Source organism: Coffea arabica, chromosome 2e (assembly GCF_036785885.1).
Source record: "Coffea arabica cultivar ET-39 chromosome 2e, Coffea Arabica ET-39 HiFi, whole genome shotgun sequence".
In the NCBI taxonomy this organism is placed as follows: domain Eukaryota; kingdom Viridiplantae; phylum Streptophyta; class Magnoliopsida; order Gentianales; family Rubiaceae; genus Coffea; species Coffea arabica.
The window spans coordinates 15444943-15466702 of NC_092313.1; the positions used below are offsets into that span (position 1 = coordinate 15444943).

A 21760-nucleotide genomic window follows, 5' to 3' on the forward strand; every position below is an offset into this window, starting at 1 on the left:
ACAAAACTCGGAGAAAAGCACAAACATAACAAATATGGGCAAGCGGCATAGCCTCATCTTTCGTCGTTTCCGATGTGGCATTCACGAAGCATTGCCACCGTCACGAGCTTCGTGGAGCAGGTGGCATTATGTTCCTGCTTTCAAGTCTTTTAACCAAAATGGAAATCTTTCACTAGGTTGACAGGGAATTGTGTCGAGATTTAGGTACCTACCATATTGGATCTTGAACCCAGCAGCCATCCGTTGCAATTTCTAATTTGAATGGGTTCGCCCGCACCTCCAAGGGAATATAAACACAAAAGGAAAGATATAAAGCTGTAATAACAGCCATAATTGGGCCGATTTTGGTTGAGAAGTTCTATTGAAGGAAAAATGCAGGGCTCTTGAAGAAAATCAATTTCAGTATTGCTGATATGGTTGGTGGTCAAGTCGAGCATTGTTATTATTATTATTTGAGCTCATTAATCCACTTGATCAACAGAAAATGGAAATAGCCAACTACTACAAGACAATAACCCAGCTAAGAACTGGAATTGGAGCAGGAAAGATTCATTTGTGTGAACTTTTAATGCTGTACTCGGAATTAATCCAAAGCCAGCTTATATATTACACAGCATGTGAACTATAGCACGGGGACTACCCACTGAAGCAGACCAGCACACACTCCCCGAGAGCCAGGGGGCATCCACTGTTTATCTTGTGAATCCGTCCCACTCCCATACCCATCATCTCTTTGTCAAGTTTCCAGCAGCTACTCCTTCACTGCTGGTTTAGCTATCAGTTTCTTGCAGGACATCAACTGGAATCCAACCAGTTTGTTTCTTTTTTCCAATAATATGCCCAATTCTTCCCCAAACAATGCATCCTCATTTCTGGGGAAAGAGAAAACATGGGAGACCATGGGACGGCCTTCCTCCATCTGCCTCTTTCTGATCTTGGGCCTATTTTCTGGCCTTTCCCTCGCTTCTGCTTTTGGTTACGTGATGCTTCTCTCCTCCTTATCTTATCTCATACTGCTGCCTTTTCCTAGGTTTTTACGTTTAGTTGTGTACCACTTAGTATGTTTTAATTATCTCTTTATCTGCTGACTTGCAGACGGGCCACCTTATGATTCCTCGGCATACACGGAGGTGAGGCGACTCTCAATCTGACTCTCCTAATTCCATTCAGCTTTTGCATTTATTGAATGTCTGATTTGTTGCTTAATTGCGATTTGGTAGCTGGAAATTCTTCTTTTAAACAAATTTAACACATTCATGGAGGGCATCTGATTTATTTTATTAGTTACTGGTACCAACATCTTGCTAGCCAACAGTGTCAGCGTGTATATATATATTTTTTCCCTCAAAAGAAGAGGGAAGTTAGCAACAAGTTTGTAATTTACATTTCATTATTTATTTAACGTTCTGAATAGTACTAACTGGGAAGTAAACTATTGCGACTTCAATAACAAACAAGTACTTCTGCTACTTGAAACTTTCAGAAAGCCAATAACAAGTTAAATGGAATGTTTTATGTTCCAAAGTTCAATCCGACTGACCAAAAAAGGCTGCAACTAAGAATGTTTGGTAGAGGAGGGAGCATCAGTTCTTGCAGTATTTGGCTAGTAGTTTGTTACCTTTGAACAGTTTGGATTGCAAGAGAAAGAAAACGCTCTAATGGTGGGTGTCATTGTGGAACAGTGTAAGCCGCATGCGGAGAAGCCACTTTACAATGGAGGGATCCTGGAGGATCAACAGCCAGAGTACACATGGGTCATAGGGGCCAAGGGGAATCCAGTTTATTCCCCTGCCTTTCGACTGCAAAACCTCGCCCAGGACACCTTTTATTGTTTTTCCAGTTGATTTCCTCACTCAATTTTTTTTTCTTTTCTAATCAGATTTTGTTCTCTGCTGTCACTTTTTTGACCTCACAACATCTTTGCCTTTCCCTTGCAGCTTGGGTCAAGATAAACGATGCCGGCTCAGTACTCATAAGGGCCACCCTGGTTACAGAGACGACGATCCAAAATTGTACCGGGACTGTTGTTGCCGAGCGTGGATGCTGGTCATTTCTCAAGGGCGGATTCGTATTGACCGCTCCGTCCAGTTCTTCAATACTATATTTGCAGGTATTTTGCCGCCATTTAACGATGTGTATGACAGAAATGAACCTACACGTGTGGAGTTGCCTAGTCCTAGAAACTAAGCGAGGTCATAAGCTTTCTTCTTTCTCTCTGCAGGCTTCAGAGGGCAGAGATATCAGTATGGTGCTTTCCAGCTATTCCTTGCAGCCATTCACTGAGGAGCAGTGGAGATTAAATCAGCAGTACAAAATTAACAAGGTAATTGAAATACACACAACTCGCACCAATTTGGAGGCGGAGGAGCACAAAACCTGGACTATGCCCTTCCAACTCGTTATTTCCCAATAATCTGGAGCTCGACATGCATTTTCTGCTCCTGATGTATAGGCATATTCTGATGGAATATGTTAGCCCCGGCCGGAATCAGCCATGTTTTTTTAACGTGTCTAATTTTCTAGGCAAGGAAGCGAGCAGTCGCTATTCATGTTTCCAGCAAAGATGGCGTTGAACTGGAAGGTGCAGAAATAACAGTAACACAAGTAGCAAAAGATTTCCCATTTGGTTCAGCGATAGCAAAGACCATCATCGGGAATTTGCGATACCAGGTCTGAAATCAGTCACTGAAGCCCCATATATAGTAGCTTAGCCGCAATGCAAATGTTTACTATGACTTGAGCCAACATGCTGACGGCGTTTGCATTTTTCAACGGATTGACTTATTTCATGCCAGAAGCAGAGCTCAATGTTAACCAGAGTCTTTCTCTATGGTTTCAGAGTTGGTTCAAAGAGCGGTTTAACGCAGCAGTTTTTGAAAACGAGCTCAAGTGGTATGCAACAGAGCCTAAACAAGGGCAGATCAACTACACGATACCTGATCAAATGCTGGAGTTGCTACGAGCCAACCAAATCATTGTTCGAGGCCACAACATATTCTGGGAGGACCCCAAGTACACACCAGAATGGGTTCTCAATCTGACAGATTCCATGCTGCAGTCAGCTGTAAACTCCAGAATAAAGAGCCTCATGGAGAAATACAAAGAAGAATTTATCCACTGGGATGTGAGCAATGAAATGCTTCATTTTGATTTCTACGAGCAAAGGCTTGGACGAAATGCCACCTTAAGCTTCTTTGAGACAGCGCATAAATCAGACCCCTTAGCAACATTGTTTCTGAACGAATTTAACGTAGTTGAGACTTGCGATGACGTCAATTCCACAGTAGACACCTACATCTCAAGGTTAAGAGAACTCAGGCTAGGCGGAGCAACAATGGATGGAATCGGCCTTGAGGGTCACTTTACAGTACCTAATCTTCCTCTAATGAGAGCCATTCTCGATAAACTTGCTACGCTAGGACTTCCAATTTGGCTAACAGAAGTTGATATTAGCAAAACTCTTACTAAGGAAACACAAGTGAGTATCTCTCTCTCTTATAGTCATTCTGCCTCTGAAGATTCAACGAATTTAATCAGCGCCGCCCCTAATGTAATTCAATTCACCTAGTTAACTTTTTTTGACTCCTTTACCAGAACACAATGAATTAGATCATTACACTTCACCATAAAATTTTTTTTTTTTTTTTTTTTTTGTGAACAGGGTCTTTACCTAGAAGAAGTTTTGCGAGAAGGCTTCTCCCATCCGTCCGTGAAAGGAATAATGATGTGGACAGCACTTCATCCATATGGCTGTTACCAAATGTGCCTCACTGATAATGAATTTCGTAACCTTCCTGCGGGAGATGTGGTTGACAAGCTCCTTAAAGAGTGGCAAACAGGGACGTTAGAGGGCCATACCGACGGGCAGGGTTCGTTCAGCTTTCATGGCTTTCTGGGTGAATACAAGGTAACTGCCAGGTATGGTGACAAAAGCGTCAACTCAAGCTTCTCGCTCAGCCAAGGAGATGAGACTCGACACTTTAATATCCAAATATAACTCTGGAATACCACTCTGCACTAGTGTAGTGACCAATACTTTGGCGCTAATTTTTTTAGCAAAGGCTTCATGCGTATGCAATTACAAAACAATACGCCAACACTTCAATTAAGCACATATATATATATATATATATATATATATATATATATATATTATATAGCGTCTTTCTCTCGTCCTTGAAATACTATGAGCTGTGATCTAAACTGTCAGGGGTTAACTCAACCAGGATTAGGGTGCTAAAAACATTATTGTGATTCAACCAGAGAATTAGAAAATAAAGAAATTGCCCAATGAGTATGAGCGAGCGTGTTTTATTTTTATTTTTTCCTTTTCTTTTCTTTTCTCAGTTAGAAGGTATGGACCCTTGAAATGCCAATAACAGCTCAGCTATTCTAGTTCAGGATCTGGCCTGGTTTACTGCAGAAATGGGCCTATCTTAGACACAGCCGTTTTTCGACCCAGAAAATACTACTAAGATTCAACATTCAACAGAATTGAGTGGGTGAAAAATTGGATCGCACCGCGGCTTTTCGCAACATTCCTCTTGGTTTGGTGTTCCGTGAACGAAGTGTCGGCCGAACATGCGTTTTTATGTTAAAATGGTGACCCATGCATGCTTACAATCCTATAATAATTTTATAATCCAAATCTATATGATTCTATAACTCAAATCTATAAATTTGTTTTTAATCCTAGAAAAGTTAGTAGTGTTTGTGGAATTACAGTAAGATCGCTAGAATTCGTGGATTTAAACCCATATCATGTAAACACAGAGATGTCTTAATAATTAGGAGCTGAAAATATTTTATATCGTGAATTAAGTCAATCAAATCATTCTTTTAATTTTTAATCAAAAAAATAAAATCAATTCCGAAATGACTTGAATCTTTTTTCTATTAGTATATAGTATAGAAAGGACAATTCTTTTTTTTTTTTTTGCTGTTGAAAAATTTTCTATATGTTTTCATGAACTAGAGCCTACCATAAATAATGGAGCATGTTGTATTGCATTTTTAATAGAATCCTGGGATTTCAAGAACTTACCTATGATCCAATGACTTCCAAAACAATTTGGCACACAAACAAGTCTAATTTATTTATACTAAGTTGCATGTCATGAAAGTATTATATTGTGATCATCTGAATCCTAAAGCTGGAAAATTGGCGTGGCCGTCTTCGCGTGCCCGAGAGGGAGGTTTAGATGTAAGCCTTTGGGTTTCGGATGGCAGCAAGAGAACTCTCCTAATAAGTGGCCGACGGTACATCCTTCCTTCTATGGCATATATTACTTGCAATCGTAGTAGAACCTTGTTTTGTCTTTGTCTTGAGGATATATGATTCTTCTTGTCTTGCTCCTTAATTTCTTCTCAATCCTTTTCTTTGGTCTTGCAGATTCTCCGTTCCACACTCCTTAAACCGCAGCAATTGCATCATCCGCGTAAAACTTTTCCTATTCTTTTCAAGTTTTTTTTTTTCTCTTTTGAATTGTATTGTGTAGGGATCTTTGCTAAACTTCATTCAGACATTAAATAGAAAACAAAGTTGAGACGGTAATCTGTCATTGTGCATAGTTGTGGAAAGCAAGTATAGCTGAAAAAGTAAGATGAAAGACGTCGAAGGGCAAGGCTCTAAGCTTAAGCCAGTGGCCAGCTGCAACATACGTACGTACGTAGAGTAGAATTTTCATATTTCTATCAGCACACTCAAATGCAGACAGAGGTGCGGTCCTAAACTCGACCACAACAAACCCAATATGTATGTGAATAGATAGATATTCAACCCAAACCTTGTCAATTACCTAACCATTTAAGTAGGTTGAAAGTTTAAAAAAAAAAAAAATCGAAGAAACACTTGCATCAGGATTTCTGCCTAAGACGCATGTTCGTTCTTGCATGACATTGATTTGTTACTAGTACTTGATATTTGAGTAAATATTAATTATTGTGGGAGCTCCTTGCAGACACCACAATATAGGCCAGTTCAGAATCGAATTAATTGGGTGGAGAGATTTCTATGCATTTTCAGCTTGTAGTGGACAGTATGGATGATCGCTTGTTAGCCTCCTCTTTCTTGGTGGTAACTCTGCTTATTGGCTCTTCATTTTCTGTTGCTTATGGTGCCAGCTCTCTCTCTCGCTTTTCTTTTTCTTCTTTTTTGGCGTATGTTTTTCAACGTTATTTTGTGTTCTGTTTTTTTTTCTTTTTCCCCTAAACTTCTCGCTTGGCTGCAGATGGACCTGTCTATGACTATTCTGCCTACACTGCAGTAAGTGAATCAAAATGTTATATTGCAATGTTTACTTTTAAAGAATTGTTATTGTTTTTGTAGTGATCATTCTCAAACATCAATTCACTACTGCCCCATTTGCACTCAAAAACTTCTTCTGCTTCCCCCCCGGCCCCCTTTTCTTCACAAGTGCAAATCAGCACCAGAAGATCCCCTATACAATGGTGGGATTATAAAGGATCGAGTTCATGGTAGAAGGCATCACAAGCTCAGCTTGTCTGGAAGTCGAGATAATTCCCCTGCAGCGTTCGTCTTCTACAATCTCCCCGGCAAAACCTTCTATTCCTTCTCCAGTTGAGTGCAATATTTATTCAGCTACCTACACGTTTTCCATGAACTAGTAAATTTCAACACAAACTACCAACTGGTGTAAAAACGACTAGAAACAACCAGCGCCGAGGCTATGCTACGTTTCGGTGATACTTCGCGCCTTGGTTGCCAAGTACATCAAATTTATGAACCCAAAAAAAAAAAAAAAAAAAAATCCCTGAACAAGAATTTTTTTCCTGGAGTAACGGGACATTATTCAATGAAGTAAAAATAGTTTCGCGGAACAGAATTAATGGTGGTGCAAGGCTGATTGGGAGTTCAATCGTAACTGTGTCAATGCGTTTGTACCCGTAGTTTGGATGTTTTTTGTACTTGTAAGAACTTAATGTTGAACAAGTCCAGAACATACATAATTGGTATACGCTAAAAAACAGGTTGGCTAAAGGTAGAAGATGTAGATTCATCCTCCATACAGGCAAGCGTGACAACAGACAAAACGACGTATCAATGCGCGGGGACTGTAATCGCAAGGCAAGACTGCTGGTCATTTCTCAAAGGTGGCTTTGTACTCGACTCAACTTCGAATTCTACTTTTCTGTTTCTTCAGGTAGGTTACTCCCACTAAAATCATCCCCATTAAAATCATTGCCACCATATGTCAATTTATTAATCGTACATGAAATTAAGCCCCGGATCTTTTTGTCAAATTCTTTTCTCCCGCGTGGCAGGATGCAGATGGGGGAGATGTCAATATAAGCATCGCGAGCGCTTCTCTGCAGCCTTTCACTCAGGAGCAATGGAGGATAAACCAAGAATATAGTATCAATACTGTACTTAAATCGTTCTGCATCTTCTTCTTCTTCTTTTTTTTTAATATCTATCAATAATTGCGCGCCTCTTTCCACTCCCGTAGCATCTGTAGCAACATTCTGATTTCAATTACCAAAAATGCTCCAGAAAAGAAAACGTGCCGCCATGATACACGTAGCAGATGTCCATGGACGGAGGTTGGAAGGAGCACTAGTTGAGGTGGAGCAAATTTCAAGAGAGTTTCCTTTCGGATCTGCAATTGCCAGCACTATCCTTGGAAATTTGCCATACCAGGTTTGGTCTGTTAGACTAGTGTTACTCGAGTTTGAAAGAAAGTCTTTGTTCATGGAGAAACAAGGAGCCAACCAAAGAAAACAAATTGTTTCAGAACTGGTTTGTGGAGCGGTTCAATGCTGCGGTATTCGAAAACGAACTCAAGTGGTACGCAACAGAGCCTCAGCAAGGAATTGTCAACTACACAGTGCCAGATCAGATGTTGGAATTTGCTCGTGCCAACCAAATCATGGTCAGAGGTCATAACATATTCTGGGAGAACCCCAAGTATTCACCTTCGTGGGTTCTCAATCTCACCGGACCAGAACTGAAGGTGGCTGTCAACTCACGCATACAAAGTTTAATGTCTCAATACAAGAGTGAGTTCATACACTGGGATGTGAGCAATGAAATGCTTCATTTCGACTTCTACGAGCAAAAACTCGGTCCGGATGCCAGTCTGCAATTTTTTGAAACATCCCATCAAGCAGACCCTTTAGCCACCTTGTTTATGAATGACTATAATGTGGTGGAGACTTGTTTTGACATGAACTCCACCGTGGATGCCTACATATCGAGGTTGAGAGAACTCGAGAGAGCCGGAGTTTCAATGGACGGAATTGGCCTAGAAAGTCACTTCACCATTCCAAACCCTCCACTAATGAGGGCAATACTGGATAAATTGGCAACACTAAACCTTCCAATTTGGCTTACAGAGGTAGACATCAGCAATACACTCGATGAACAAACTCAGGTCTGATACCTTTTCGGTTGAATCATTATTAGTTACTTGCACAATTTTAGAATCTCTGTAGCTAATAATCTGATCCTGAACTCCTTTTTCGGTTCTTTGTTCATCAGGCTAGGTATCTTGAAGCGGTTCTGAGAGAGGGCTTCTCACATCCTTCTGTAAATGGCATTATGCTTTGGACAGCATTACATCCTAATGGGTGTTATCAAATGTGCTTAACGGACAACAATTTTCGCAACCTCCCAGCCGGGGATGTTGTTGACAATCTCCTCAAAGAATGGCAAACTGGGGCGGTCGAGGGTCAAACAGATGATCATGGTTCATTTAGTTTCTACGGATTCTTTGGTGAATACAAGGTAACTGTTTGCTACGGCAACAGAACAGTCACCTCAACATTCTCCCTTTGTCAAGGTGATGAAACGAGACATCTAAACATTCAGCTGTAAATCTTAGTAACATCAACCAATTACTAGAATGGACTTCATAACTTCCTGTAACTAAATTACAAAAAAAATCCGGCTATGAGGCCTGATGTAGCTAGGTATGCTTTTTTCTCCATTAGAAAAATGGACTTTACCTGCTAAAATTAAAAATTCCAACTCGCAGCACCCCAGCCGTCAACCTCGGGCAGGAATTGATTAGAACGTTTTCCTGGTATGAACGGAATATGATATAGGAGCCGCGATGCAGCTTATAGAGCACAATACCACATCTTTTCATGCAAACATAATCTGATATTGCCAAAGATTATTGCAGTACTTTTTAAAGGTTAGACAAGGGAGTGGATTCTTCTGAATACATGGCATATCTGCAGGAAAAGGCAGCAGGCAGGCAGCCTCTTTTTCCCTCCCAGATCTAATTTAATCTCTCATCAATTTATTCGGCCAGCAATAACTTTATGAGCCACTTAGAATTCAGTTTGGGATTAGTTAGAAAATTATCAAATAAAGTCCACTACATGCTCCTTCCCTCACCTTTTTTCTAAAGCCGGAGAGGAAAGAGGATGAGGCACGGCCCACGGGACAAGATAATCCCACTTTTTGACTTTATTCCATTCTAATTCAAAGACCAGATGACTAATGAAACCGTATTGGGCCAAAGGGATGATGACGACCTTTGAAATGCAACAACCCGTTTCATACATCATCCCAAATGCGCGCAGCTGCTTACCATATATATGGTGAACATCCCCATTTACCATTGCTGAGCCGCAGAGGACACGGTTCTGTTGGTAATGGATGCATTTACCATAGCAGACAAAAACACTTGTTAAAGCCATGCTTGCAATTCCCGCAAAGCGTGCCTTTATCACTCCCTCTTTGCATTAGTTCCCCAAAACCATACTTTCTGCGCATTAGTTCCCCAAGTATTATTGCCAAACTATTCCCGTTCCTCAAAGTAAAAACATTTTCGCAAAAAATCTCTTCAAAGCAGCCCACTAAACAGCAACCCTACAAACGAGCATACTTCAGCTCTTGCAAACTTGATACCAACAAAACTTTTAGAAATGGAACAAAGTTAATAAAATTAGAAAGGAAAAGAACATTACGTATGCACATTTAAAGGGAAATACATAGAGACTACTCCTAGAAAAAGGACTAACAATGTGCAAAACCCCATCTCATTTCCGGCCAACCAAGCCCTGCTGCTGGTCCGTTTTCAGTGAATCAAAATTATGTATGCATGGGAGACCAAAACCCAGAAAAGCAAGACACAATAATAATTTCTTCCTACAACTGCAGAAAGCAGAGGCTGAGTGCAGCGACGGCGAATAATAGCCCGGAGTGCAAAACAGATGCAGCAAGTGTCCTGGTTGAGCCCCCCAGGGCCAGACCAGCCAAATACGAACCATCTGCCAGCATAGCCTGAGAACCTGTATCCGACTCCGAGCCAGAGTCAATAACCATCGAACCTGACCCGGTTTGTGACCCCATATTACCTGATTCTGACATTGACCCATCACCACCATTTGTCGTCGATGTCGTTGTCGTTGTCGTTGGTGTAGGATCTTTCGAGGATTTCTGACTGCACAGTTCACAGGGGATAGATAATCAGTATGATGCATTAACCATGGACTACACCAATCACATTTACTAACTTCTGCAGTACAAGTAACCACCCAGTTCAGATCATTTGGCGAAACATTTATTACCCCATCAACTTGCTAAATTGCACTGAGAGCCATTCATCAACGATGATATAGGATGAAAGAAAGAGTAAATGCACACTACATCACAAAAAATATCACTCTGCTAAGCTAAATTTGCATAGATGTTTATGGAGTTACGGGGAGTAAAACTTTTAGTCTAAAAGGTAAGGATACTTTCATTTTACCCTCATATTAGGAAGGACAGGGAGAATGGGACATCATTTTATCTTGCACCAGAATTCCCATGAAAGAAAAGAAAAGGAGAAATTAGAAAATACTCTTAATGCTACCTTATTAATTCCATCCTTTTTTTTACACTACTGAAAAATATAACAAGTCTCAATTAAATACCAGCCCCAAAACAAAACTAACAATGAGAAAGGAAATGTGTAAACTTACCTGGGCATAGAGGGGCAAAACGTGACCGTATAATCAGCACCGCTGCAGGTGAAAGTACTAGTTGGGTCATCATAAGCGTAGCTGTAGGATCTCGGGCAAGCCGACTTGAACACTTGCGAGTAAACCGACGGCTTACACGACGACGGTGAGTTGTACTCGCCGCTGCAGCAGTACTCTGGACTCCCAAAGGCCTCACAGGCGCTTTTACAAGCATTTCCATCCCCCACCCGCAACTCAGCCGGGCAGATCCTGTTCAGATCCGTCACGCAACCCGTCGAAGCGCACATTCCCGACCCGCCCGTCCCTTCAACTATCATGGCCACATTGTAGCCGTCCACGAGGCTGACGTCATAGAAGTCCTGGCCGCCAGTCCCCAAGGAGAACTCAGCCAGCGTCGCCGGTGGGGCAGCTCCTGCGCCGTTGCATTCCACCTGGCCAGACCCGCAGTCGCCGGTGGCGCATGAACCCGACCCGGATCCATCGAAGTTGCAGCCCGTTCTTCCCCAGAATCGGCCGGACCAGCCGGTCGGAGCGATGAAGGAGCGCGAAGCGTCGCTTGGGAGCTCGAACCCGGTGCTGTCGAGACTTGGGCTGCCGGCATTTGCTAAAACCCCTGGCCAGACTGTGTACTCACATTTGTTCACAAATGTGAATGTAGTACCGCGAACGCCTGAAAAAAGAAACGTGACTAAGAGAATGCGGAGCAAAGAAAGCCCAAATCCAAAATCTTTAGCTTACCACCTAGTGATTATTCCAAAGCAATAATTAAAAGAAAAGATTAGCGAAAACGAAATCTATGGCCTATACATTTAATGTAGTTGGTGAAAACGTGCTGATATTTTGGGAGTAAAGAAATGTTTTGCTTACCTGTGAAAAGGGTGAGGAAAGCTAGGGAGAAGACGAGAATGGGGGAGGTGGAAGCAGGGAATGAGGGGAGATCCATGTGGGTGGGTTGCTCGAATAGTATAGTATGTGGTTATTGTTTCTTTTTTGGGTTGTATCTTTTCGTTTGCTGTTGGTCTTTTCTGTTTGGGAGGAATCAATGGGGAATGAGTTGGTGAAGAAAGGTGGAAGAAGAAAAGTTTTTAGTCTTGGGGTAATGTGAAATGGGGTGGGGGTTATGCGTTCGTTTTGGTGTTAGATAGACGGTGAAAAAGGCGAAGCAGGTACAGATACTGGCAATGAGAGGGGTGGGGAGGGAGAAAGAGAAAAGGACGAGGCGAGTTGGCACTTTGGAGTGTCCTCTTGACTGATGCAGGGCTCTGTTTTGTTAACAGAAACAAGAGCAAAGCCCTGCTTCAGCTTGAATGCTGCTGTTGTAGCAGAGGGGTAGTACTGGAAACGGGACTGTGGGAGAAAGAATAGTGAACTTAAGAATTATGGATGCTATTTCTATGCCATTGTACTACTACAAGTTTTTCTCTTTTTCTTTTACGTCTATTAGTCCAAAAAAAAAAGGGGGAGAGGCACTGGTGCCAAGGGGGAAGGTTATGGCCATCAGCAGCTGCAAAAGGATAAAATGCACACTCCCATAGAGTGTCAAGGGTAAAAGAACACTGTATTATTATTGTTGCATTCACAAGTCGGATAGTAATTTGTATGGGATCGATTCAAAAGCGTAGATATGGTAATTAATTGAGCGCATTATTGTTAAAATATGGCATGATGATGATGATGATATGATGATGGCAGAGGCCGTGGTGACGTGGTTTGAGTTGGTGTTTGTTCTGTAGCTTGTGGCCGGACTCGGGGCAGGGACGGTTGCACCTGCAACCGTTCCTGGCAAGTTTTATCATTATCAACTGCGCGTAACTTTCTTTGTACATCGTGTAACTTTTTTTTCACAGGATGTATTTTCACAACAGATAGTGGTGGGCCCCACACACAGCGCGGAATCGAGTTACAACTTGTTATCTCAGCCGCACAAATTTTTGAGGGGAAATCTGGGCCGTTAACCGTCCCTGCCCCATTTCCCTTGTGGCCTTATTTGCCAGGTAAATTTTTTTTTCAAGTTTGTTTCTAATAAAATTTTTAATAATTTTAACTATAATAATCTCAAAAATTTTAAAAATTTAAAATTTTATATATTTCAAAAAAATTTAAAATATTATATATTTCAAAAAGATTTTTTACAACTCCTATAATAAGTTACCGTAAAATTTAGATAAAAACGCCGAAAAATTTACTTATCAAACGCCAGTTCTCGGCACGAAGTAGTGAATTAGAGCAAAAACTTGGGTAAATCCGGTCTACGGTCCAACCTGTAGACCGAGTGACCCATAATGTGCCGCGTCCTCTTTTTATTTTCAAGTTCTTTCGCCCCCTGAAAAATCTACCAATGACAGGATCCTTCAAGCTTTTTCTCTGCATATCCTGACCTCAAACCTCCCAGTTACCGCTACCATTATGATTTCCTCCATCCCACCTAACTTCACCGCTCTCTTCTCTTATGTGTTACCGCCGGCACCTCCTGCAATTCTCCCAGTTTGAAAACTTCTCCTTCCTCTCCACGAGATTCTCTTGCCCTTCAGTCTTTTTGAGACAAAATCTACCTCTTTATTTGTTTCATCATCTCCTCTGCCCAATCTTTGAGTTTGAGTATATAAGACACTAAGACTTACAGTAGTGTCTCTTTAGTAGATCTGCAAATCAAACGAAAGACAGGACTCATGAATTTTCTTCCTTTCTTCTTCTCCCAAGATTTTCTCTGCCTCAAGTTTGGCTGGCTCCTTTCTCATGTGATTTTGTTGATATAAATTTGTTTGTTTGAGAATGAGTTCCACCTTTCAACTGATTACTTTGGCATGCATAAACGTGATTCAAAAGGCATCTCTATATATTTTACTACACCACTCAGTTGGGGTGTTACCGTCGAGAGACAAAAGGGAAGAAAAGCAAGGCACTGCGATTGAAGAAGCTCGGGAAGAGATCCTGAGTCGGCGTCGTTTTAAAACAGTAAAGCTTCGAAGGAGCAAATTTCTGATTTCTCAGTACTTCATTTGTATTGATGGCGTGGCACATTGTAGGTCACTCGGTCTACGGATGGGCTAGTAGACCGGATTTATCCAAGTTTTTGCCGTGAAGTAGCGGAGCAGTCTATGAATTACGAATTTTGGGACGAGGGCCTGGACAGGCAGTTCACGGCCTAACAAATTTGTGCAGTTCTAATTACGTCTTATAATTCGATTTTTATGTCGCGTGAGATTCACAAAAATATTATTCTATTATTATTTATTATTATTTTATTATTACACTTTATATAGATGATGTTACATCATATATAAATGTTGTTACATCATATATAAATGTTGTTACATTTTCTGACAATCACTCCAGTCCTGCCTCCCGAATTTTGACCCCCTTTGGACTTTTCGGACCTAGTGTACCGTGCCCATATGAGACTCTTCGAAACAAGACACTGGTGCAAAAAATTCGTTTGACCTAGCATCCCCATTTCTTCGATTTCCCAAGCTGTCTCATAGATTTGTGTATAGTGTATACACACACACACACAATGTACAGTCCACTGGGAACCAACTACTCTCCGGTAGTTGGCCAAGAAATCTCATAACTTCCTTTAGGTGTAGAGGTTAAGGAATCCCTTAATATGCATGCTAATTTAAAATTTTCTAAAAATTTCATCAATAAGTGTAAAAGGCTTATCTTGCACTCGTCTGATCTGGTCTGATAGACTCAATTTGACCGTATCGGGCCATTTTTCTCCACAAGTGATCTTCACGTTAATTGATCCCCATAACGAACCTTATCAGGACTACTGCTAGGACATCAAATCGCAATTTCAATCATGAAAAGCCAATAACAAAAGGAAAAAAAATTCAAACAAGATTTTATTTATGGTGTCACCTCTATCCCTTAAGCTAAACCACCAGAATATAAAGACTCCTAGTCATCGAAGTGTGTGTATATATATATATATATATATATTGCAGGTGGCGTTGGTGTGGTGGTGAGGCTGTAATGGCTACACGGATCACTGGAGCTCATAATGCTGAACATGTGAAATGCTTGGCATTTTCTCCGTGCTTTGGACTTTACAAGAGTCACACATTTCTTGTTGAGAGGATATTTGTCATTGATAAGTAACTTAATTCATGGCATATGATGCTGCGTTTTATTTTGTCAAAGTTAGTTATGTGAGGAGGACCAACAATGCTCCTGCCCACATCATGTCAAAAATGTCGTTGTCTCTTGAGAGAAGTAGAGTATGGTTTGTGAACTTCCAAGATCGTTGTTAGTGATGCTGCTCTTGAAGATTTGACATGAATGGAGGTTTTCTTTTATGCTTCACAAAAAAAGAAAAAAGAAAAAAAGTGTATGCATTACCCGTAAGCAATCCAAAATGAGTGTATTGTAGACTCATTACTCAGCATGCACCTGATCACCCAATCATAAGCATCGCTGCCTACTTCGATTACTAATGAATAAGGTGGAACAAAGTATAATAAAGGAAAATGAGGAAATGCTGTGACCAGCGCAAAGATTATGATTAAAGTGAAAAACAAAAGTTGGTACAATTATTAGTTTGTATTGCTCCCAAATCTTTGATTAGTAAGTACTCTAAACAGCCAAGAGTTTTTTTAAAAAAAAAAAAAAAAAAAAAGAAATCTGCGAAGGAAGATGGTCGCCCATCTCCATTTATAGTTTTATACCCTGTCTCTATCTCCGAAACATAAATATTATTTATATTTAAAAAAAAAAAAAAAAAAAAAGGAAACCGGTTAACTAGCAGAGCCATGTGGCGATTGCGAAATTTGGAGCTTCTTGGCATGTAGTGACGAGAAAAGCAGTTACTATTTTATTCTACAGAATTTTCTTTATGATTTTTTTTTCTAGTATGGACCAATTTACTAATCTATGGCATCTTAAAGAAGCAGCGAAAGTAGTCAAGATTCTCAAGTCATAAGGAATCGGCGTGAAGAGAAAACTTGAAAAAGTCTGCGTCCAAAAGACAATTTTGCATATTGCATGCGCTGGTCTTCACTAGCGATTTTTTCGAGATCATACGAGTGAAACGGCAAATACTAGAGCGTTTCTTTTCTTTTTACAAAGGGATGCACATTACAAAGTACAGGGACCAATTTATTTAGATAGAAATTATTTGTCAAAAAATTATTTACTTACGTTATAAACATATTTTTTTATTATCTAATATATATCACATCATAAAAAGTATTACATTAATTATTTTAAATAATATCCTATTCAAGAATGACTCTCAAAAGGTTGCAAACTACTAAATCATGGTGAATTTTGATTGTACCAAAAAAAAAAATAATGTCAAAAGGTTTTGGGCTGAAACATACTCTATTATGAGACAAAAGCAACATTACGTATCATGCATTGAGTTGATCGTTACTGTCATTTATCTCCAAACTGCAGAATCCTAGTAAGTATTAGGAGTTTAGGTAATTTCTAAGCTAACCTTTTTTATTTTACTGGATACGCAACACCTTTAAGGGTCCGTTTGTTTCGGGTGAAAATGTTTTCCAGGAAAATATTTTCCTAATTTCCCGTGTTTGGTTACACAAAAGTTACTGAAAACATTTTCCTATGTAAAATATTTTCACTCATCTTATGGAAAACAACTTTCCTTCCAAACTTACTGAAATTGTTTTCCGAAATGCATGCATCCCGCCTGTAGTATGTTCCAAACTTACTGAAAACATCTTGTAGTATGTTTTTTTTTTTTTAGTATAAATAGGAGGATTCGAACGCAAGACCTCTTTCTTACACTCCCTCCCCCGTACCACCCAACCCAACCCTCCCCCTAGTATATTCAAAAAAAAAAAAAAACCTCATCCTTCTCATCCTATGCTAGTAATTAATTATATATAATAGGGACATTCTTTTCTAGAGAAACTTTCAGCAGTGATAGTGCAAGATATATGTCACAATAAGCATTGCATGTGATTGATATTTGACACTAAATGGCCATCAATTTGTTTATTGCTTAAGGAGATATTTTTTATTCATATATACATTTCTCCAAGATTTTTTAAAGTTAAACAATGAGATAAATTTTCTTATTTTGCATGGGAAGAAGTATGTAGTTATAATGTGTAGAAAGTAAAGATAGAGATAAAAGTGAAAATATTTCAAAAGTTAAACAAACCCCAGAAAAATGAAGTAAGAAAATATTTTCAATAAGCTAACCAAACACCTGAAAATGATGAAAGGGAAATGATTTTCATAGAAAATTACTTCCACGGAAAAATATTTTCCCAAGGAAAACATTTTACTTCCAACCAAACAGACCCTAAGTCTCTCTTTTTTTTCCCAATTCAATAGCTCTAAGGTGCAAACTTGGAAAAGAAGATTGCGCATTTGAGGCAAATACGTGAATCAAATGGATAAATGTGGCATAAAGACAAGTGCGTGTGCACAGCTATATTAAAACATAGCAAAAGCCGCTTCGTGGAACTGGAAACGAATCCCTCGTCACTGAAACATAAAATGTGGTATCAAACATTTATCATTAATAAAAATAAATAAATTTGAAGTATGTTTTTTATGGACACAAAGAAGAAAATATTGCTAATGTTACATATACCAGCAATTACTTTATGCCCCAATAATACTCTTAATAACCCAATTTAAAATTTTACTTATGTTACAGAAATTTTTTTTGGGGTGAAATTTCAACGACCTTATTATTATTATTATTATTATTATTGGTCATTCAGCACCGTTACCCCTACTTCTACTCTTACATTATTTCTATCCTTACTGAGATCTATTGTAAGGGTGGTCCAACTAGGTCAAAGAAATTGATGGGGCTGAAGAATCATTAAACTACGCACTTGTATGAATTTGAAAAAATCACATCCGTAACAAAGTGATAAAAGGTAAATTTTGAATTATTAACCTCTGACCCTACAAAGATTTATTTGTAGTGACTAACAATTCAAGGGGCTCTTGGTTTCAAGGACCTTCTGTTTGATTTATTGCAAAGTAAAATAGAAAAAGAAAGGGACAATTGCATAAATCTTTTGACAGTTGCACTCACCTCCCTTGAGATTTGGAAAATAATACTAATCTCCTCTAACATGAATTTGGGGCATGTAGTTGACATAAGATAGGATAAATTTACTTCTATACTTTAAGAGTTTAAGGTTGTTAGTAAATAAATTTGGGACAAAAAAATTAAGGCAATAAACAAGTTTAAGATAACTAATTAAATAAGATTAACAGTTATTTTTTGTTTTATTAGACACTATAAGTGCACTTACAAAATGATGCCATTTTGATGCTCCAATATGGTGTCATTTTGTGATTGATAACACTTGAGAGGATAATGCAAATAATATATTTTATACATAGAAGAGAAGCAGTAGCAAGAAAATATAGGAGAAAGAAACATCCAGATAAGACTTCATAAAAGAATAAGTTTTGGTGGTTTTGGTTGAGTTTATTTTATCTTATGCATTCATGAAACAAAAGGAGAAAAAAAGCAGAAATCAATGTAAACTTTGAAGATTTTTCTGTTAAAAATCTGAAACAATCAAAAGATGATAGATAAGCAATCATTTATTATCTCAACTTAATACACAAACTTGTGGTTTTAGTTATAGTATGATGAAATTATTGTGTTGATCATGAGAGAACATAAATCGTGTATGAAATATAGTAAATAGTGTGAGATCGATATACTATAAAGTATGGCAATAAGAAACTCTCTTATACTGATCAAATGTAAAATTTCTTACTTGATCAAAAGTCTCTTTATATGCTTTAGAAACTCATATTTCTGAACATATGTTTTTTATTTCTTTCAAATTTTACTGCTACCCTTGTTCTCTTCACACATATATTTTCTAAGTTTCACTAATTGTTTACATCTCTTAATGTTTTTCATTTTTTTACTAATACTATCTCACAAGAGATAAAAAAAAGGGTACAAATAGAACAAAATTATTACCTCACTTTCCAAAAGACTTTTTTAATGACACTTTCTCTAACATGGATTGAAGTTGTTATCAAAATCTTAAATTCAGGAGAGGTTAGTGCTATTTTTCAAATCTCAAAAGAAAGTGGGTTATCAGGGGAGGTTTCTGCAATTATCGCAAAAAAGAAATTCACAACATCAACGTAGATGATCCGACATGGGACCACGACGATCCAAGAAATGCCACGCCATCGGAATTCCGCCGCGTGGAAGTATGGGGGCTCATGGTATGGGGGTTGATCTGATCAGGGTATTGCATAGGGAAAATCGTTCAAAACATCCATCACATTTTACAAAATGACTTTTTGCGTCCCTCACTTTTAAAAGTATATTTTTACATCTCTTACAAATTCACATTGGTTAAATTTGGTCCCTATCTAGGTTTCCGACTAGTTTTTAATCGAAATCCACCATGTGCCTCGCTTGAAATCATTTTTAAGGGTAAAATTGTCAAATCAAAGTTTACATAATCCGATCCATAGTCTCTCACATTTCACAAAATGAATTATTTCGTCCCTCATATTTTAAAAAATAAATTTTTTCATCCCTTATTAATCATGTGTACGAATAACTTTTTTTTTAAAATTAATATATATCTATTTGATTTCACCTAAACAATATGAATAGTATTCTCTATTTAATTTCACCTGAACATTTCATCTGAACGTACTGTTCAAGTGAAATTAAAATAGATATATACAGGGATTTAAAAAAAATTGTTAGTTTTTTACTCATGTTCATTCCTTTTACTCAAAAATTGAAAACAAAGAAGATATTTAATTCTAAACATTATCAAGTATTTATATCGAATTAAATTTGGATAGAAAAAATAAACAAAGGAAAAGTATGACCAAATGAAGTAAGTGATTGACACTTTTAAATTTTAAAATAATCATAAGGTAAGAAATTCAACTATTAATCTTAAAGGTAGTGAGTAAAAATTTCAAATTTAAATTACAATTTGTTAGCATGACTATAAAATTCGAATTAACATTGATTAATTAGATGGTCTTATTATGCAATTTAATAAATGAATTATTACCAAAATAGAAAAGGTTACAAATATTAAATAAATTTACATGGTGAAATCAAATATAAATATATGGGTTTAAAAAAAATTATTAGATTTAAACTCATGTATATATCTATTGAATAACATATGCACAACTACAATTAGTCTGTTTAAGTGAAATAAAATAGAGATATATTACATACTATTCATATTGTTTAGGTGAAATCAAATAAATATATACATGAATTTAAAAAAAAAATTATTTGTGTACATGGTCAATAAGAGATGAAAAAATTCATTTTGTGAAATGTGAGAGATGAAAAATTTATTTTGTGAAATGTAAGGGATTATAGATGGATTATGTAAATTTTGATTTGATAATTTTACCCCTAAAAAATAATCACATGCAAGGCACGTGATGAATTCCGACAAAAAATTAGTCGGAAACCTAGGTAGGGACCAAATTTGACCAATATGAATTTGTAAGGAATGTAAAATTACACTTTTAAAAGTGAGGGACGAAAAAAGTCATTTTACAAAATGTGAGGGACGTTTTGAACGATTTTCCCTATTGTATAATATAAATTGCATTAGCTCAGTTGATATAATTTAGGGCAAAAAGTCCCAATGGCCCTCAAACTATTACCCGGATGAAGTTTTGGCCCCCAAACAATTAAAAGTAAAGTTTTGACCCTCTATCTATCTAAAGTACAAATTGTTAGACCTTCTGTCAAATTCATCAGTTATTACCGACGGAATCTATGACCACGTGAGAAGCATGTCGAAATACGAAGGGCATTTTTGTCCATAAAGAGCTGTCATCCACTTGGTGAAATGGAGCGAAAAATGATTTTGACCAAACTGTTTACTTTCTCCACTATCTCTCCCTCTGTCTGCCATTAACGGTTCTTGCTGCAACTTTTCAACTACGAGCACTGCTACCAACACCGTGGAAGTAGACATTGAAGCGAAATTGAGTGGAAAATAAGGAAGCCAGACTATACTTTGATCCATTTCTTGTTTACGGTAAGTGGTCTGACCCTATTTTTGTTACATTTTCGTCTGAGCAGTGATGGTTTTTATATAATAGAGGAACAAAGCGTGTCAATAACGTTTAAAAAGATGGTATTAGTCAAATTTTCAGTTTGTCGGGAAGATTGGTGGTCCTATATGTTTGTTGGTATCTTTTACTATAGAAATTTATATTCGCTTCAGTGGTCCTACATTATTTTTTTATTTTACCCATTGGCCATGTCCGACAAAAAGGGGCTACTGAAATAGTAGTTTATTGGCCTAAGACAACTATTTTGACTCATAATTTGTGAGATAATTTATTCTTCTTATTTTAAATATTGTATTGACCTGAGGCTAAAATTGTTGCAGAGGCTGATTCTGAATGGTTTACTATATGTTTGCATCATGAGGGGAGAATTAATTGGGGACAATATGTGGGGTATGTTGATGGAGATGTAGATGACATAGATCTTTGCAGCGCTGAGAAAATGTCCATTCTTGAACTGAATAAGATGGTGGAAAAATTAGGACATCGTAGAGCTGCTATACTGTATTACTATGTTGAACCAAATAAAGATCTATCCAATGGTTTAATAGAGTTATGCACTGATGAGGATATTAACAAATTTTCAGAACGGGCTTACAAGTTTAAGGTGATGGAGGTATTTTGTAACCACCTGACACCTGAAGAAATTGAAAAATTTAGGTCTCCTTTGATTGTTAAACCAGTAGAAAAAAAAATGTTGTGGTGTTGTGATTGAGGAGTTGGATGAGCAGGGAAGAATAATAGGGAAACCATGTTCTGAAAAAGGTTTTAGAATGGGTCTGTT

The 21760-nt window shown here is 38.1% G+C and overlaps 3 protein-coding genes across 3 annotated transcripts; 2 read left to right on the forward strand and 1 right to left on the reverse strand.

Annotated features, from left to right (window-relative positions):
- Positions 1–513: 513 nt before the first annotated feature.
- Positions 514–4099, forward strand: LOC113731155 (endo-1,4-beta-xylanase 5-like). The gene is made up of 8 exons (XM_027256243.2): positions 514–975; positions 1096–1130; positions 1683–1839; positions 1938–2110; positions 2222–2323; positions 2524–2670; positions 2840–3478; positions 3662–4099. Exons 1-8 carry the CDS (start codon positions 837–839, stop codon positions 3995–3997), a joined length of 1728 nt encoding a protein of 575 aa, XP_027112044.2. The 5' UTR covers positions 514–836; the 3' UTR covers positions 3998–4099.
- Positions 4100–5942: 1843 nt separating this feature from the next.
- On the forward strand, positions 5943–8930 carry LOC113731157 (endo-1,4-beta-xylanase 5-like). The gene is made up of 8 exons (XM_027256246.2): positions 5943–6116; positions 6231–6265; positions 6417–6579; positions 6991–7163; positions 7285–7386; positions 7514–7660; positions 7755–8393; positions 8501–8930. The coding sequence occupies exons 1-8, from the start codon at positions 6014–6016 to the stop codon at positions 8834–8836; spliced, it is 1698 nt and encodes a 565-aa protein (XP_027112047.1). The 5' UTR covers positions 5943–6013; the 3' UTR covers positions 8837–8930.
- An 899-nt stretch (positions 8931–9829) lies between these two features.
- Positions 9830–12377, reverse strand: LOC113731158 (thaumatin-like protein 1). Its single transcript, XM_027256247.2, has 3 exons — positions 11806–12377; positions 10939–11608; positions 9830–10415 (listed from the first exon to the last, which is right to left on the reverse strand). Exons 1-3 carry the CDS (start codon positions 11879–11881, stop codon positions 10121–10123), a joined length of 1041 nt encoding a protein of 346 aa, XP_027112048.1. The 5' UTR covers positions 11882–12377; the 3' UTR covers positions 9830–10120.
- Positions 12378–21760: the final 9383 nt, after the last annotated feature.

Bases quoted from the DNA above. Each gene is read 5' to 3' on its own strand.
- LOC113731155 (XM_027256243.2), top strand. From the start codon at position 837: ATGCCCAATTCTTCCCCAAACAATGCATCCTCATTTCTGGGGAAAGAG. The intron at 2,671-2,839 runs GTCTGAAATCAG...CTATGGTTTCAG, and splicing joins TCGGGAATTTGCGATACCAG to AGTTGGTTCAAAGAGCGGTT. The intron at 3,479-3,661 runs GTGAGTATCTCT...TTTTGTGAACAG, and splicing joins CTCTTACTAAGGAAACACAA to GGTCTTTACCTAGAAGAAGT.
- LOC113731157 (XM_027256246.2), top strand. From the start codon at position 6,014: ATGCATTTTCAGCTTGTAGTGGACAGTATGGATGATCGCTTGTTAGCC. The intron at 6,266-6,416 runs GTAAGTGAATCA...TTTCTTCACAAG, and splicing joins ACTATTCTGCCTACACTGCA to TGCAAATCAGCACCAGAAGA. The intron at 8,394-8,500 runs GTCTGATACCTT...TTTGTTCATCAG, and splicing joins CACTCGATGAACAAACTCAG to GCTAGGTATCTTGAAGCGGT.
- LOC113731158 (XM_027256247.2), bottom strand. From the start codon at position 11,881: ATGGATCTCCCCTCATTCCCTGCTTCCACCTCCCCCATTCTCGTCTTC. The intron at 11,609-11,805 runs GTAAGCAAAACA...TTCTTTTTTCAG, and splicing joins TTTCCTCACCCTTTTCACAG to GCGTTCGCGGTACTACATTC. The intron at 10,416-10,938 runs GTAAGTTTACAC...TGAACTGTGCAG, and splicing joins TTTTGCCCCTCTATGCCCAG to TCAGAAATCCTCGAAAGATC.